At 41.9% G+C, this 19356-nt stretch overlaps 1 protein-coding gene across 2 annotated transcripts; it reads right to left on the reverse strand.

The window, feature by feature from the left end:
- Positions 1–1420: 1420 nt before the first annotated feature.
- LOC128695621 (uncharacterized) lies at positions 1421–17805 on the reverse strand. 2 transcript variants are annotated; one of them, XM_053786347.2, is made up of 2 exons: positions 16015–17805; positions 1421–1971 (listed from the first exon to the last, which is right to left on the reverse strand). In XM_053786347.2, the coding sequence occupies exon 1, from the start codon at positions 17370–17372 to the stop codon at positions 16041–16043; it is 1332 nt and encodes a 443-aa protein (XP_053642322.1). In that variant the 5' UTR covers positions 17373–17805; the 3' UTR covers positions 1421–1971; positions 16015–16040. The 2 variants fall into 2 exon arrangements, with proteins under 2 accessions (XP_053642322.1, XP_053642321.1); XM_053786346.2 differs by having other exon boundaries at positions 16061–17802.
- Positions 17806–19356: the final 1551 nt, after the last annotated feature.

Below are 19356 nucleotides of genomic sequence, written 5' to 3' on the forward strand. Positions count from 1 at the left end.
AGATGGAGCAGTTTGTACCAGGAGGGTACCCACAAGCTTTAATGTTGATGAAGAGTGGAATGCCACGACCGACCCAAAACTCGTCATCGTCATCTATCTCCTGTCCTTCGTAGCTTGCAAAAGGAAGATGCATGTAGTTGATATAGATCTGGTCACATTCATATTGATCTACTGTGCAACCTTCCTTGCACGAGGACCACGAGCAATTTTTCATTCCCACTAGATGGTCCGATTGTATACTTTTACACACAACTGGCTCTGGATCAAAGTTGGCCACAAGTGTAGATATAGATGGGTCCAATACCCATGGGATCAGAAACATGAAAACAAACGATGAGATACATGCTGTTGTCCCAAGAGTGAGAGTGACGTAGTATTTCAACTTCTCAAGGAAGGTTTGCTCCTCTTCGTCACTCATTGTGTCTTCAGATGTACTATGAAGCTAACTCTAAGCTTGAATCTGGAGAAGCTGTACTGATGCAGTGTTAGATAACAGGTAAGAATATGGCAGAATTACCTAACGACAGGTTAAGGTAGAGCACTACAGTATCTACAGTTATATCTCCACTGTATAATTTGGGATACTGAAGGTTGAGAGGGATGAAACCTAAATAAGCTTTATACTAACAAAGCAGAATACACTTTAAAGCTTAATACAAAAAAGCATATTTAAACCTGAAGTGAAGGACGATTTTGTTAACTTTATGTACAGTGGTAATGAGACAAACTTTTATTATAATAGATATCACACCAGTGCATTCTTCATCAAGTTATAATTAGTTCATATATTAAACATTGTACAAATCCAATCTTATTTATACTACAAATGTAAATGGGACTAGGCACTTTAAAAATATATATTTACAATAAAATATTTTTAAGTATGAGAGCACAAGGAGTTCAATGTACACAGTTTATAGTGTAGTTTTTGGAAATTATTAATTTTTCTTTAATCATGGACTGTGAATGCTTACATATGTAAATACAAGCTTTAATGTACAGTACATATTATGTATTGTCAATTTTGTCACTACTTTTTGTATTAGGTTTCTACCTTGCCTAAAGAGATCTGAAATTTGATTGAAAAATTAGCTGTACTGTATATAAAGTTGTAAATAATGGGGTGTTTTTCCCCTAGCAAAAAGCGCAAGATGGGATGGTGTTTCATACAAGTATACTAAAGCGTTATAAAAAATTTTTTGCTATGAATTTTAATAATTTTGAATGTTGCCTTTTTTTTTTTTTTTTTTAAATGGCTGATACTAATTATCTCTCTACCCACTGCTTCTAATTTGATTTGTCCTGATGTACCTGCTGCTATTGCTAGGCTCAACACTGTACCTTAGGTGTATGATAAAGCTTGGATCAAGCCGTCAAAGGTGAAAGTGCTAGTCCTTGGATGCTGAGTGCATTCCAAGTAATTGTTGAATAATGACCTGGAAACTAACAATGCAAGTATCAATAGTTTGCACCTAACAATGCAAGTCTCAATATACTGCATCCACAATTAATATTTTTCCGGTTTATTTTTTTGTTTTTTTTTGTTTTTTGTTTTTTTGAGATTAACCCATTTTTTCACTAAAGAATCAAAGCTTGAATCAGTGAAAGCTTCCTCTAAGGTTATAGCATATATCTTATGCACTATGTCAAATAGCCAAATGCTAAAATGCTGTAATAGATTTTAATTATGTAAGCAGATGTTACTTAAATGTATAACAGGAAGAAAACTATCACTTTAAAAAATATTTTGATGTGATTATCGATCAAGAATTTGAAGACTTTAAACTGCAGAGTCCGAGATGGAGGCCAAAGCAGGCCTACAGCCAATGGTTTTCTGATTGAAGATAAGAGTAGTGGCTGGTTGGCTGGAGGTGAGACAGTCCCTGGTTCACTGGTTAGGGATGAGGGTGTAGTCGCTTGGTCGCGTGCACCGTCACAATAGTTCGTCAAACTGAACAGGTTCCTTAGATGCTGAAAAACAAAATTAAAATCTTAACGAGGGATCGAATTGAATAGAGGAAGACAATTTATAATGTTCTTGTGGTAAAGCTGCAGCGCTGTATAGTCCTTGTGGCTTAGCGCTTCTTTTTGATAATAATAATAATAATAATGTGGTAAAGTTTAAATCAGTTGATGCATATGTGCTTGTATTTATGTATGTATATCTAAATATCATTCAGTGTTTCATTAACTAATCAGACAATATCAGTTAAACATTAAAATTTATTCTATAATCTAAAACTTACGAATGGCACACAGTGTGTGTGTGTGTGTGTGTGCATGAGTGCATATTTGTGTGTGCACACAAATGAACACATGCATGCACATGTGCACAAACACAAACACACCACCAGTTTGGAACCCACACCTAGCCAAGCACGTCAGGAAATAAGAGATTAGTCCTGGAACTAAAGGGCATGTCCTACGAGGAGAGGTTAAGGGAAATCTACACAACACTGGACGATAGGAGGGATAGCGGGGACGTGATAACGACGTATAAAATATTGAGAGGAATCGACAAGGTGTACAGAGACAGGATGTTCCAGAGATGGGACACAGCAACAAGGTCACAATTGGAAGCTGAAGACTTAGATGAGTCACAGGGATGTTAGGAAGCATTTCTCCAGTCATAGATTTGTCAGGAAGTGAAATAGTCTGGAAAGTGAGGTAGTGGAGCCAGGATCCATACATAGCTCTAAGAAGAGGTATGACAAGGCTCATGGAGCAGGGAGAGTGTGGACCTAGTAGCAACCAGTGAAGAGGCAGGGCCAGGAGCTATGACTCGGCCTTTGCAACCAGAATTAGGCGAGTACACACATACATGTACTTTATGCAACAACAAATGTCAGGCCCATCTTGGAGTATGAAGCACTAATATGGAACCCACCTAAGGGAAGTATGTAAGAAACTGGAGAAAATGCAGAGGTATGGAACGAGACTAGTTCCAGAGGTTAGGGGTGTGAACTATGAAGAGAGGCTAAAGGAGGAGAGAAGGACCAAGAGAAACATAATGGGCAGGTATGAGACAGTTCCTGAATGAGGTGCAGAGGGAAAGGGAACTAGAAGGGAAGGTAGTGAATAAGATGGAATATGTGGAAGGAAAGTGCAGGGAGGCAGAGGACAAATTCATACAGAGCAGCAAAAGCAATTGGAAAAGCAAAGTGAGCCTGTGGTTCACCCAGAGGTGCAGAGGCACCAAAGCTAAATGTGCTCGAGGATGGAAAAAAAAATAAGAATGCAGAAATGCAATGAACTGAACAGAAGGGCCAGAAACAAATATGCATGGGTAAGTAAGAGGCTTAACACAATTCGAGAATGGCACAGCACCGAAAGCCAAATCTGATCCAAAGTTTTTATATAGCCCCATCAGGAGGAAGACAACAGTAAGGGACCAGGCAATCAGGCTGAAGGAGTAGGAGAGCTCACAAAGAATGACCAAGAAGTTGGTGAGGAGCTCTGCAAGAAATATAGGGAGGTATTCTCAGAGAAGAGAGGAAGGCTATCAGCGAACCAAGCAGTGTCTAGTGAGCACTTTGCACGGAGCAAAACAGAGAAGAGGTGAAGAAACTATTGTGTGAACTAGATACCTTCAAGGAAGTGGGACCAGAAAATATCCGTAAATCCTGAGAGGAGCAGAGGTATTTGGTGCGCCCCTAACAATCATTGTCAACAGATCACTTTACATAGGGCAACTGCCTAAGGTGTGGAAGATAGCAAATGTAGTCCTAATTTTTAAGAAAGGAGACAAATGGCACTAATGAGAACCTTCATAACTAGGGAGGCCAAGCCCATGATGACACTCTTCAGGTCACTTGTTCTATCTAGGCTGGAGTATTGCTGCACACTAACAGCACCTTTCAAGGCAGGTGAAACTGCCGACCTAGAGAATGTACAGAGAACTTTCACGGCGCGCATAACGGAGATAAAACGCCTCAATTACTGGGAGCGCTTGAGGTTCCTAAACCTGTATTCCCTGGAACGCAGGAGGGAGAGATACATGATTATATACACCTGGAAAATCCTAGAGGGACTAGTACCGAACTTGCACACGAAAATCACTCACTACGAAAGCAAAAGACTTGGCAGACGATGCACCATCCCCCCAATGAAAAGCAAGGGTGTCACTAGCACGTTAAGAGACCATACAATAAGTGTCAGGGGCCCGAGACTGTTCAATTGCCTCCCAGCACACATACCTGGAGTTTACCTGGAGAGAGTTTCGGGGGTCAACGCCCCCGCGGCCCGGTCTGTGACCAGGCCTCCTGGTGGATCAGCACCTGATCAACCAGGCTGTTGCTGCTGGCTGCACGCAAACCAACGTACGAGCCACAGCCCGGCCGATCAGGAACTGACTTTAGGTGCTTGTCCAGTGCCAGCTTGAAGACTGCCAGGGGTCTGTTGGTAATCCCCCTTATGTGTGCTGGGAGGCAGTTGAACAGTCTGGGGCCCCTGACACTTATTGTATGGTCTCTTAACGTGCTAGTGACACCCCTGCTTTTCATTGGGGGGATGGTGCATCGTCTGCCAAGTCTTTTGCTTTCGTAGTGAGTGATTTTCGTGTGCAAGTTCGGTACTAGTCCCTCTAGGATTTTCCAGGTGTATATAATCATGTATCTCTCCCTCCTGCGTTCCAGGGAATACAGGTTTAGAAACCTCAAGCGCTCCCAGTAATTGAGGTGTTTTATCTCCGTTATGCGCTCCGTGAAAGTTCTCTGTACATTTTCTAGGTCGGCAATTTCACCTGCCTTGAAAGGTGCTGTTAGAGTGCAGCAATATTCCAGCCTAGATAGAACAAGTGACCTGAAGAGTGTCATCATGGGCTTGGCCTCCCTAGTTTTGAAGGTTCTCATTATCCATCCTGTCATTTTTCTAGCAGATGCGATTGATACAATGTTATGGTCCTTGAAGTTGAGATCCTCCGACATAATCACTCCCAGGTCTTTGACGTTGGTGTTTCGCTCTATTTTGTGGCCAGAATTTGTTTTGTACTCTGATGAAGATTTAATTTCCTCATGTTTACCATATCTGAGTAATTGAAATTTCTCATCGTTGAACTTCATATTGTTTTCTGCAGCCCACTGAAAGATTTGGTTGATGTCCGCCTGGAGCCTTGCAGTGTCTGCAATGGAAGACACTGTCATGCAGATTCGGGTGTCATCTGCATAAGGGGGATTACCAACAGACCCCTGGCAGTCTTCAAGCTGGCACTGGACAAGCACCTAAAGTCAGTTCCTGATCAGCCGGGCTGTGGCTCGTACGTTGGTTTGCGTGCAGCCAGCAGCAACAGCCTGGTTGATCAGGCTCTGATCCACCAGGAGGCCTGGTCACAGACCAGGCCGCGGGGGCGTTGACCCTCGGAACTCTCTCCAGGTAAACTCCAGGCAAGGAAGGTTCCGTGATGTTGGTGAGGGGCTCTTGATTTAGGGAATTAGATCTGTGCTCCAGTTCCCCGAATTAAGCCTGAATGCCTTCCACATCCCCCCCCAGGCGCTGTATAATCCTCCGGGTTTAGCGCTTCCCCCTTGATTATAATAATAATAATATGAGAGAGGTTATGGGAACTATACCTGATGGCATTAGAGGAAAGAAAGACTATTGGTGATATGATTAAGTACAAAATACTAAAGAATTGATAGGGTGGACAGGGACCGTTTGAGAGATGGGAAACAGGAACACAAGGGTACAGGTGGAAGTTAAAAACAGAGGAGTCACAGGGACGTTAGGAAGTATTTCTCCAGTTTTAGTCAGGATGTGGAACGATCTGAAGAATGAAGTGGTCGAGGCATATATAATGTATGACAAGGGCCTTGAAGCCAAGAGGCAGAGCCAGGTACAGAGACTCGACCCCTGCAACCATATATAGGCGAGTACACACGCAGTAATAAAAAAAAGACAAAAAAAAAACATACCTTAGGCAAAGTTCCTTTAAGCAGAGATGTCTAATACTTTTATATTTATTATTACGTTAATTCATATTAACAATGCTACACATTACTACTAAAAGTGCAACAATATCACAACACGGTAATGTGTGGGGTGGAAATATAAGCTATGAACACAAGTCAACACTACCTACCCTACACTAACCTCCACTGAGGACACTACAAACACTATCATCTATCACAGTAATTACACTGTAAAACACCTATTATGACCCACCTTTTAGTAGACTGTGGTGGTTTAAGTTTTATGGTATAGTAGAAACACTAGGTTGGATACTATATATAGTTTATATTGTATTACACACTATATAATGTCGTGCCGAATAGGTAAAACTTGTGATTTTGGCTTAAATAGCAACGCTCTTCTTGCCGAATAAGGCAAGCGAAAATTTGTGTATGCAATGATTTCGCAAAATTCATTCTGAAACTAACGAGAAAAAATATATTTGTTTATTATTAAATTTTTGTAAGCTTATCTAAAATATATTTAGACGGATTAAGCTAAATTAAATTGAACTTGTTATAATAAGGTTAGGTAAGTTTTCTAAGGTTCTTTTGGTACAAAATTATTAATTTTTACATAAATATATATCTTTAAACGTATAAGAGAAAATTTCAGAAAGGACTTAATTTTAAATGAGTTCTTACTAATTGACCAGTTTTACCTATTCGGCACGACATTATATATATATATATATATATATATATATATATATATATATATATATATATATATATATATATATATGTCGTGCCGAATATGTAAAACTGGTCAATTAGCAAGAACTCATTTAAAATTAAGTCCTTTCTAAAATTTTCTCTTATACGTTTAAAGATATATTTTTTTCATTAATGTTAATGTAAAAGTTTATAATTTTGCACTAAAAGAATCTTAGAAAACTTACCTAACCTTATTATAACAAAATTAATTTATTTTAGCCTAACCCAACTAAATATATTTTAGATTTGTTTACAGTAATTTAATACTAAACAAACGCAGTGAAATATATTTTTTTCGTTTGGTTTAGAATGAATTTGGCGAAATTATTGCATACACAAATTTTCACTTGTCCTATATGGCAAGATGAAGGTTGCTATTTAAGCCAAGATGGCAAGTTCTGCCTATTCGGCACGACATATATATATATATATATATATATATATATATATATATATATATATATATATATATATATATATATATATATATATATATATATATATATATATATATATATATACACACACACACACACACACACACACACACACACACACACACACACACACACACACACACACACACACACACACACACACAAATTATGGAGAAAATTATCAGGAGGAGAGTGGTGGAGCACCTGGAACTGAACAAGAGTATAAATGCCAACCAGCACGGATTCACGGAAGGCAAATCCTGTCACAAACCTTCTGGAGTTTTATGATAAAATAACAGAAGTAAGACACGAGAGAGAGGGGTGGGTTGATTGCATCTTCTTGGACTGCAAGGCGCTGTATATTCCTCCGGGTTTAGCGCTTCCCCCTTGATTATAATAATAATTGGACTGCAAGAAGGCCTTTGACACAGTTCCTCACAAGAGATTAGTGCAGAAGCTAGAGCATCAGGCGCATATAACAGGAAGGGCACTGCAAAGGATCAGAGAATACCTGACAGGGAGGCAACAACGAGTCATGGTACGTAATGATGTATCACAGTGGGCACCTGTGACGAGAGGGGTCCCACAGGGGTCGGTCCTAGGACCAGTGCTATTTTTGGTATATGTGAACATGATGGAAGGGTTAGACTCAGAAGTGTCCCTGTTTGCAGATGATGTGAAGTTAATGAGGAGAATTAAATCTGATGAGGAGCAGGCAGGACTTCAAAGAGACCTGGACAGACTGGACACCTGGTCCAGCAAATGGCTTCTCGAATTTAATCCTGCCAAATGCAAAGTCATGAAGATAGGGGAAGGGCACAGAAGACCACAGACAGAGTATAGGCTAGGTGGCCAAAGACTGCAAACCTCACTCAAGGAGAAAGATCTTGGGGTGAGTATAAGACCGAGCATGTCTCCGGAAGCACACATCAATCAGATAACTGCTGCAGCATATGGGCGCCTGGCAAACCTGAGAACAGCATTCCGATACCTTAGTAAGGAATCGTTCAAGACACTGTACACCGTGTATGTCAGGCCCATACTGGAGTATGCAGCACCTGTTTGGAACCCGCACTTGATAAAGCACGTCAAGAAACTAGAGAAAGTACAAAGGTTTGCCACAAGGTTAGTTCCAGAGCTAAGAGGAATGTCCTATGAAGAAAGATTAAGGGAAATCGGCCTGACGACACTGGAGGACAGGAGGGTCAGGGGAGACATGATAACGACATATAAAATACTGCGTGGAATAGACAAGGTGGACAAAGACAGGATGTTCCAGGGAGGGGACACAGAAACAAGAGGCCACAATTGGAAGTTGAAGACACAAATGAGTCAGAGAGATATTATGAAGTATTTCTTCAGTCATAGAGTTGTAAGGCAGTGGAATAGCCTAGAACATGACGTAGTGGAGGCAGGAACCATACACAGTTTTAAGACGAGGTTTGATAAAGCTCATGGAGCGGGGAGAGAGAGGGCCCAGTAGCAACCGGTGAAGAGGCGGGGCCAGGAGCTAAGACTCGACCCCTGCAACCACAAATAGGTGAGTACAAATAGGTGAGTACACACACACACATTAAACATTAGAGAAACAGACTCATTCACAAGATACTGATGTTCAAGGTGTTCTAAACATGCTGTAATTTAGTGCTGTTTTTCCCAGTTTACATAAAAGTCCAGTGAGCACAACACCCAGCGAGTGTGTGAGACCAAGCTGAGAGTATGCAAGAGCCTCCCTGGAGGAAGGTGCCAGGTGCTGGAGAGGGGCTCTTAATCCAAAGCAATGGACTCATCCTCCCTTTCCTCGGATTAAACCTGACTGCTTCCCACTTCCCAAGTGGTATATAATACCAATGCATTTAGCACCCCCCACCCCGAGTAAAATACTACAAAGATCAAGTACCAGTTTAGAAAATGTTGAGTAACAGCCAACATACGAGCACATTTTAGAGTACAAAGTCAAGATATACTGAAACACAAGCAAAACTAATGGATATCATGCACGTGTGAGGATGCACAAGACCAGTCTAACAAGCATAATTTCTAGGGTAGTTTAGTAGCCAGGGCTACAGAGATGGCTATGGAAGTTTATACATCACACTAGGGCAGGGTAAGAAGTTTTCAAATAAAAAAAAATGTGTTGGTATGGACTTGGTATGATGGTGGCAAATGAAATGTTGCACAAATAACCCGCACGTAGAAGAGAGGAGCTTACGACGAGGTTTGGTCCGACTTGGACTGTTTACAGTCACACTGTGCCTTTTTTTTTATAAATGAAATGAGTATGAGACGTTTTCACTTGATAATAAAGGCATGAATGTTACTTAATCCCGTTTTGAGGCTTCAGAATGCGACCACCAACAGTTTGTAAACGGGTCCGTGGCCTGGTAGGCACCGCTCTCGCTTCACACACACACACACACACACACACACACACACACACACACACACACACACACACACACACACACACACACACACACACACACAGTGTGGCTCGATTCTCGGCAAGGTAGAAACACTGGGATTATTTTGTTACACCTGTTCTCCCGTTCACCCAGCAAGTAGGTACCTGGGTGTTAGTCGACTGGTGTGGGTCGCATCCTATGGGACAAGACCTGAGGACTCCAATGGAAATAAGACAATCCCTCGACGGGTTATCGTGGAAGGCTAACCCTTCGGCGTTAAAAAACCCGAACAAAATCTCTCTCTTAGGCAACATGCCCGTCTCCACCAGCCTCAGGATCAGACCCGAGCTCTTTTAGTTACGAGTCAAACGACGTTACTACTGAACCAATAAACTGAACCAGTGCAAGTAACACAATGTTTATACTTACAACAGTACAGTTAATACAGTGTCACTGATTTGTTTTTAGTTTATATGACTATTACCAGCTCTGTTGTGTAGCTGACGATCAGATAAAAAAAGAAAAAAAAAGTCATAGCCAAAAAGCGACAGTTGGAGAACGACCAGCCAGTCTCCAGTGACCAGCCAGTCTCCAGTGACCAGCCAGTCTCCAGTGACCAGCCAGCCTCCAGTGACCAGCCAGCCTCCAGTGACCAGCCAGTCTTCAGTGACCAGCCAGTCTCCAGTGGCCAGCCAGTCTCCAGTGACCGCAGGTAGACCGGTAGACAATGTCTAGACAGGTATACCGTGGCTGGCGCCACAATACTTCGAGCAGTGGTCCCTACACGCAAGCGAAGGAGCTTTTGATCCATGTAGCCATGGTTGAAACTAGACTTCTCCTTCCCCCTCCTTCCCCCCCCTCCCCCCCAAGTGCTATGTGGGCTCCCCCTACTGGTTTAAAGCTTCCCCACTAGCTGTAACAATTGAAAGGTGTTGAGTAGGGCAATGTTACCATGGTAACCACATTGATCAAGGCGTTTCCCTCGTTCACAGAGTCATAACATTCACTTAGATGATGGGAAGAGGGTAAGAAATGATCCCTTGTGGATTTCGTGCTCCCAGTCAACACGTTCACCTAGCCTCCGCTGACGTTAATTTTTTAACGTTGTGTGCAGACAAATAACTTAGATTAAGTGACCTAAAACCTGCAAGGGCCAAACCCATATCTTTATTGTTGAAACGCTTCGCCTGCACAGTAGACTTCTTCAGTCGAGTACAGAAAGTAGAAATGTCATCTCTACTGCTCTTGCCTACTTTCTGTACTCGACTGAAGAAGCCGGAACACCCTCCAGGTAGACTGATAGACTGGACACTTCCCTGCAAGGCTGAAAGACTGATCACCACCAACTACTTGTTCATGTCTTCCAGTCTCCAGGGTTATTCTCTGTGTTGGACTGATAAAGCCACTGGTGGGCGAAACGTCTCTACAGTAAGGATGTTCATATGTTGCACGTGTCCTAAGCATGTTTTATAAACCATTACCATAAAAAAGCCCAATGAAGTTCTTAAGAGTGAAACGTCGATGGAGCTCTACAAAGGGCGAAACAGTGATGAAGTTCTATGCACAAGTGGACATGAACAAACGCGATGGCGCTGCTGACTTTGTTCAAAGGTAACATGAACTTCAAAAATGAACGTATGAAGTGCAACGGAAGAACCCACAATAAACATACACGTCGTGCCGAATAGGTAAAACTGGTCAATTAACAAGAACTCTTTTAAAATTAAGCCCCTTCTAAAATTTTCTCTTGTACATTTAAAGATATATTTTTTTATTGATGTTAATATAAAAATTAATGATTTTGTACCAAAAGAACCTTAGAAAACTTACCTAATCTTATTATAACAAGCGCAATTTAATTTAGCCTAAATCCACCTAAATGCATTTTATACAAGTTTACAATAATTTAATAATAAACAAACACAATGAAATATATTTTTTTTCGTTAGATTCAGAATAATTTTTGCGAAATTATACACAAATTTTAGCTTACCCTATTCGGCAAGAATGGCGTTGCTATTTAAGACCAAATATCAAGTTTTCCTTATTCGGCACGACATATATTTACATATTACCTATTCATCACAGTCTCCGGAGGTTGAGCCACCTTACCATATCTTGTAACTCATTCCATTGGTTCACCATGTCGAATTTACAGGCTAGTAGCTGTTATCCTAACCTGGTTAATTTACAGGCTAAGAGTTATTATCATCAGTTTATTTACAGGTTAAGAACAGTTTTTTTTTTTTTTTTTTCAACAAGTCGGCCGTCTCCCACCGAGGCAGGGTGACCCAAAAAAGAAAGAAAATCCCCAAAAAGAAAATACTTTCATCATCATTCAACACTTTCACCACACTCGCACATTATCACTGTTTTTGCAGAGGTGCTCAGAATACAACAGTCTAGAAGCATACACATATAAAGATACACAACATATCCCTCCAAACTGCCAATATCCCAAACCCCTCCTTTAAAGTGCAGGCATTGTACTTCCCATTTCCAGGACTCAAGTCCGACTATATGAAAATAACCGGTTTCCCTGAATCCCTTCACTAAATATTACCCTGCTCACACTCCAACAGATCGTCAGGTCCCAAGTACCATTCGTCTCCATTCACTCCTATCTAACACGCTCACGCACGCTTGCTGGAAGTCCAAGCCCCTTACCCACAAAACCTCCTTTACCCCCTCTCTCCAACCCTTTCGAGGACGACCCCTACCCCGCCTTCCTTCCCCTATAGATTTATATGCTTTCCATGTCATTCTACTGTGATCCATTCTCTCTAAATGACCAAACCACCTCAACAACCCCTCTTCTGCCCTCTGACTAATACTTTTATTAACTCCACACCTTCTCCTAATTTCCACACTCCGAATTTTCTGCATAATATTTACACCACACATTGCCCTTAAACAGGACATCTCCGCTGCCTCCAACCGTCTCCTCGCTGCTGCATTTACCACCCAAGCTTCACACCCATATAAGAGTGTTGGTACTACTATACTTTCATACATTCCCTTCTTTGCCTCCATAGATAACGTTTTTTGACTCCACATATACCTCAACGCACCACTCACCTTTTTTCCCTCATCAATTCTATGATTAACCTCATCCTTCATAAATCCATCCGCCGACACGTCAACTCCCAAGTATCTGAAAACATTCACTTCTTCCATACTCCTCCTCCCCAATTTGATATCCAATTTTTCTTTATCTAAATCATTTGACACCCTCATCACCTTACTCTTTTCTATGTTCACTTTCAACTTTCTACCTTTACACACATTCCCAAACTCATCCACTAACCTTTGCAATTTTTCTTTAGAATCTCCCATAAGCACAGTATCATCAGCAAAAAGTAACTGTGTCAATTCCCATTTTGAATTTGATTCCCCATAATTTAATCCCACCCCTCTCCCAAACACCCTAGCATTTACTTCCTTTACAACCCCATCTATAAATATATTAAACAACCATGGTGACATTACACATCCCTGTCTAAGACCTACTTTTACCGGGAAGTAGTCTCCCTCTCTTCTACACACCCTAACCTGAGCCTCACTATCCTCATAAAAACTCTTTACAGCATTTAATAACTTACCACCTATTCCATATACTTGCAACATCTGCCACATTGCTCCTCTATCCACTCTATCATATGCCTTTTCTAAATCCATAAATGCAATAAAAACTTCCCTATCTTTATCTAAATACTGTTCACATATATGCTTCAATGTAAACACCTGATCTACACATCCCCTACCCACTCTAAAACCTCCTTGCTCATCCGCAATCCTACATTCTGTCTTACCTCTAATTCTTTCAATTATAACCCTACCGTACACTTTTCCTGGTATACTCAGTAAGCTTATTCCTCTATAATTTTTACAGTCTCTTTTGTCCCCTTTCCCTTTATATAAAGGGACTATACATGCTCTCTGCCAATCCCTAGGTACCTTCCCCTCTTTCATACATTTATTAAACAAAAGTACCAACCACTCCAACACTATATCCCCCCCTGCTTTTAACATTTCTGTCATGATCCCATCAGTTCCAGCTGCTTTACCCCCTTTCATTTTACGTAATGCCTCACGTACCTCCCCCACACTTACATTCTGCTCTTCTTCACTCCTAAAAGATGGTATACCTCCCTGACCAGTGCATGAAATTACTGCCTCTGTTTCTTCCTTAACATTTAAAAGTTCCTCAAAATATTCTCGCCATCTTCCCAATACCTCCATCTCCCCATCTACTAACTCCCCTACTCTGTTTTTAACTGACAAATCCATATTTTCCCTAGGCTTTCTTAACTTGTTTAACTCACTCCAAAATTTTTTCTTATTTTCATTAAAATTTCTTGACAGTGCCTCTCCCACTCTATCATCTGCTCTCCTTTTGCACTCTCTCACCACTCTCTTTACCTTTCTTTTACTCTCCATATACTCTGCTCTTCTTATAACACTTCTGCTTTGTAAAAACCTCTCATAAGCTACCTTTTTCTCTTTTATCACACCCTTTACTTCATCATTCCACCAATCACTCCTCTTTCCTCCTGCCCCCACCCTCCTATAACCACAAACTTCTGCCCCACATTCTAATACTGCATTTTTAAAACTATTCCAACCCTCTTCAACCCCCCCACTACTCATCTTTGCACTAGCCCACCTTTCTGCCAATAGTCGCTTATATCTCACCCGAACTTCCTCCTCCCTTAGTTTATACACTTTCACCTCCCTCTTACTTGTTGTTGCCACCTTCCTCTTTTCCCATCTACCTCTTACTCTAACTGTAGCTACAACTAAATAATGATCCGATATATCAGTTGCCCCTCTATAAACATGTACATCCTGGAGCCTAAGAACAGTTATCTTAGTTTAATTCAAGACTCAGTCCTATCTGTGGGATACTACCAAAACCAAGGATGCTGCTACTGTAACATCCAGCTCTCAAGTGAGGCTCCTCCGAGGAATTGTATCTATCCATCTCATCCTTTGGATCGAACCTGAATGCCTCCATCCTTCCCCCCTTTTACGGGTGTAACGCTTCCCTCATCCCATTTTAGATTGTGTCTGCTGATGCAAAGTTATTACATGACAAAGTTTCGCCCTATGATGGATCGAAACATCGTCGTAAGGCGTTAGGTTAGTAAGTTTTGTCAGAAAACAGGACAAAAATAAGGTACATTGCCCTGCTAGCAGGCAGCATAGTGCCTCAGCCTTCATCCCTAATTTATATCTTCAAGGGTGTGTATGTATATTCACTGTACTCGTGTATATGTGGCTGAAGGGGGCTAGAGGAGGTCGAGTCTTCGCTCCTGGCCCCCGCCTCAACTACAGTCGCTGGCATTGTTACTTCCTGACTTCATCCATAATTCGGTCAGCCCTGCACCAATCAAGTCACAGTGGTCCAAGATGGACCTTAACGTTAAGAGGTAGCTCTTAGTAGTGCGAGTTTTCTGGTGAATTGTACCAGCCACGGTACAGTGACTTCTTTCTCATGGGCCTTATCATACCTACCCTTGAAATTATGTTTTGAGTTTGTCTCTAGCTGTTTAACTCTTGCCAAATTCTGAGTACCTTGTATATAAGCATCTTTCCCCTAGTACTCTTTTCTACATTCGTCAGGTATACCTGGAGTTTACCTGGAGGATATATGCTAAGTCTTTTGTAACAACTTAATTCTCTCGCTCCGGGACTAGCCATGATGCAAACCTTGGGATCTTTTCGATTTTTCATTCATATTTTCTAAACTAGAGCTTTATCCTGGTGCCAAACGCGTGCGTGCACGTGTGTAAACGATGGTGAGCGTACAAACAACTCTGGATAACAAAGTAAGAGGAAGAAGAGGTGAATTCGAATCAATGATGAGGTGAGGGGAAAGTGATTAGTATAAATATGAAATGCGAGGTTTTGGGTGAGCACCCTCTCCAGGGAGGTTCCTTGACGCTGGTAAGGGGCTCTTGACCCAGGGAATTGGATCTGTGCTCCAGTTCCCTGAATTGAGCCTGAATACCTTCCACCCCCTCCCCCCACATGCGCTGTATAATCCTACGGGTCTAGCGCTCCCCCATGATTATAATAATTTGGGTGAGCAAGAGTTGGTTCATTAGGTTTAAAACCTATCGTCTACACGAGGGTTATTAAGGCTACATGTCACCTAAACACCCGAAGTCAAGAATACTTTAATACCAAATATAGGGATTAAAGTAATTAAGGGTATATGTACTAAGCTATATAACCCTCTTTGTACATACATTGGCTCTCAGAATATAGTTTGAAGACATGGACAATGATGCGAGGGGTGAAAATAAGAGTGTAAACGATGAAGAGAATGTGTGTGTAAATTAAGTTAATGAATTCTGGAAAGTGAATGCGCGGGGGTGCTGGTGCGACTGGCAATGGTTGCAGCGTTAGTTGTGGTATTATTATTATTGGTAGTAGTGGTAGTAGAAGTAGTAGTGGTGGTGGCGGTGCTGGAGAAGGAACAATACGGAGGGCTACTACACCTACTGATGAGCGTGAGACAAGGAGTGGGCTCACAGCTCGCTTGCGTTACCTCCTGCGCCCCCTGCCTGAAGAAGTGTCAATCTCAGGTGCCCCTCGTCGTCCACTCCTACCGATTTGGAGCAGATGAAGAGGCAGGAACAGGCCAGTATGAAGAGGCAGCCAGGTAGGATGGTCGCTACTAGTAGGATGGTGGTGGTTAACTGTGGGTCGAATTTCCCAATGACGAACTCTTGACTCTTGTCGGTGATGTAGCAGGGATATCTGTCTGGAGTCATGCCATCAGAACCGTCGTGAGCATGGGTCTCGAAGAAGGCGGCGCATTCCTTACGTAGTGTGTTGACGCATCCCTCGGAGTTTATGCGTAGCTGAGTGTTGTTCATGACTCGGAGTGTGTGCTCTGGCGGGATGACCCAATCGGAGCGGTTGCCAAGGTTCTGGTGGAGCTGGAGGAGCTGCAAGTAATCCTTTAGGACTCTTACGTCTTCTACATTGGCTAGAGTGGCGTTGAAGCAATCTTCACTCAGTAAGTCGTATGTTTTCTTGCCAGTAACCTTCTGCACGTACGAGCAGAAAATGAGTAGAACCTGTTTTTTGTCCCGCCATTCTTGACTCGAGCTGACAGCCTCGATGTTGGCAGTGGTGTTGAGGGTGTTGTTGTCTGGCGAGTCCATGGACGAGCATGCTGTGGCCACAAGTCTCTCACGACTGAAGATAACTACGTTTCGCTCTCGCATTTCTAGCTTGGTACACTTGCGTTCACAGTCGCGCCAGTACTTGTGGATCTCCTTGAGGTGATGGCACGTACCAGCCTTGCAGGAGTATACTCCGTTAAGACGTTCTTCACATTTTTCTTCTGTGCACTTGATTGGAGTCCTCTCTACCTTACGGCTGTGACAAATAAACGCTGGAGTGAGGTTGCTGCAGCCATTATCATCGTCTTTTGTACAATAGTAGAGGCCGGTGAGATCTTTACACTGACCCTTCTTACAGTACCAAACTTGGGTTGCGTTTACATCAAGCGCCGAGCAGTTGTCGTCAGCAATGTCGACGCAGTCGCGAAAGTTGACTTTGGAGCCGTTGTTGCGTACCATGACGTGAATCTGCATGCATTTGCCAGAGCCCTTGGACAAGCACCACTCTCCACATGTCGACCAATCACACGACAACTTCTTACTCCCCGAGGCTATGTCTTTAGCCTCCACTGTCGTACACATTATGGGCGTCCTGTGAAAACCCATCCCCAGTTCGTCCTTCGAAGGAATAATAACGATGACTGCCAGGTAGAGCAGAGACACCCCAGACAAAATGGCTACCAACTGACACACGCAAATGCCTAAACAAATCTGCTTCTCGGCTGTCATGTTTGCTAGTTGATGTTACACCAGATAACAGGTAAGCACGAGTGTGTAGCGGCCACAGTTGAGAGCCACAAGGTAGCGTCCACCATAACACTGGCCGCTGTGGTGCGAGCCTCGCCCAGTCTTGTCTCAGGAATTTGTGTGCATGGCGTCAGGCACGGCAGGCACGAACATTCTCACTCATGCCCGATTCTCCCTCGCGAGCATAACGGCGACAACTGGTATGACTCCGGCTATGGGTTCTCCAAGTCCACCTACCACCGCATAATCACAAACTGGGAGAATTGTCATCAGTAGCGAAGCAAAGATGGCGTGCAAGTGACTGACGCAGGCGCCCTTCACCCTCATGGAACACAAGGAAGCTAAGTATAGAAATATTTACACGGAAACACCACACCCGCATTATCAACACCTGGAGAACCAAACTGATTTGCAACTTATGCGATGCTCAGTTGAAACCATTTAATATTTTTGCTAAAAGAGTTAATGTTTATATAGTAATACATGGCACAGAGCGCCTGAGGTGCGCATGTGTGAGTGGCACTGCAGTAGTCTAGCGGGGAGAGGCCAAATAACCTTTTACCGCCACTAATTTCATTCCTTTTTTCCTATTTTATGCAGTTTTATAATTGGTTTACCAATGGAAAACGCAATCTCCCATATAAATTCAACCTGAATCCTTACGAATTAAACGAGACGGGATAAAATATAGACTGACAGAACTCTTATTATGTTAATGGAGAGGAGCGCTAGCCAGTCAGAGAGTGCCTGGGAAAAATGACAGGCAATCAAGTTCGATCCATGGGAGGTCAAGTCCAATTCCTAGGATCAAGAACCCCTTTATCGTCGTCAAGGAACCTCCCTAGAGGGGGGGTGAGACTAGACAGATCAATACCTGGGTCGGGCCTTCACTGCACCACCGTTCTCTCTGGACACACTGCTTCCATTTTCTCTTAAACACATTCCAATTCATTCTTACTCCACTTGAACACTATGTGCTTAATTGTCCACTTATTGAGGAATACAGAGACAAACAGTATAATAACCTATGTGACATGTCAAGATATCTTATTAATGAAAATAAGATACCAGATATACTAAGCAAATTTCCTAAATTTGTTTGTAGCATATAAGTGAACTGTAGATATAAATCCAAATGTACACTTTGTAGCCTTTCTGGGGCCTAGTTCCTAGGCCTTTTATGTATCCATATGCTCTTGTGCTACCCTCCACAGGATGGACATGGGGTGCACAGTAAACTAGCCACTTCGATGGCAAAATCTAAATCTAATCCTTGTTATATTCATTCAAAATCTCTGTGAATGGTTGGTTATTGGGGTTTAAAAACCTGTTGACTACACGTAACATGTTTACTTCGTGTATATACCCTCACTATCCTCAAAAAATCATATACTGGGTTAATATTTACTTCAAGCCAGGGTTCTTTAAATAAACGATAGTTAATTAAGTAAATTCTCCAGTATTAAGCAGGTTATGCAATGGTAACAGTTATATTTTGGAAACAGAAAGGTTCTTTTTAATTAGTCATAACCTATAAAGTCACCGTTCATCACCTTCGCTTGTTAAGCAAGTTTGAAGCCTATCGACTGCATAAGTGTCAACAAGGCTGCAATTCTGTACACTAACATCACCTAGATATATTTCAGTCGCTGTACGATCCCCATACTAGTCTCCTGTACCTTAATACACACGAAAGGAATAGTGTAGAGTGCGGCATTAGTTCAGTAATAACATTGAAGATTTTAAGTATTTAAGTAAATGATTAGCGGTAGTTTATGGAAAGCTACAAGAGGTAAAAAAAAAAAATGTCCCAGAGTGGACATTTATATGACTTATTGATATAACAACACTAACAAATACACAAAATTAAAACCAAGAGAAGGTTTGGAAAATGTGTAAGAAACAGATGAGACTTTGAATAATGTCATGTATTAACACAAGTGATGTTAGAACTGACAATAAAAGC

Source organism: Cherax quadricarinatus, chromosome 42, assembly GCF_038502225.1.
Source record: "Cherax quadricarinatus isolate ZL_2023a chromosome 42, ASM3850222v1, whole genome shotgun sequence".
NCBI classification, from domain to species: Eukaryota; Metazoa; Arthropoda; class Malacostraca; order Decapoda; family Parastacidae; genus Cherax; species Cherax quadricarinatus.

Bases quoted from the DNA above. Each gene is read 5' to 3' on its own strand.
- LOC128695621 (XM_053786346.2), bottom strand. From the start codon at position 17,372: ATGACAGCCGAGAAGCAGATTTGTTTAGGCATTTGCGTGTGTCAGTTG. The intron at 1,972-16,060 runs GTAACGCAAGCG...TTTGTTTTTCAG, and splicing joins TCAGGCAGGGGGCGCAGGAG to CATCTAAGGAACCTGTTCAG.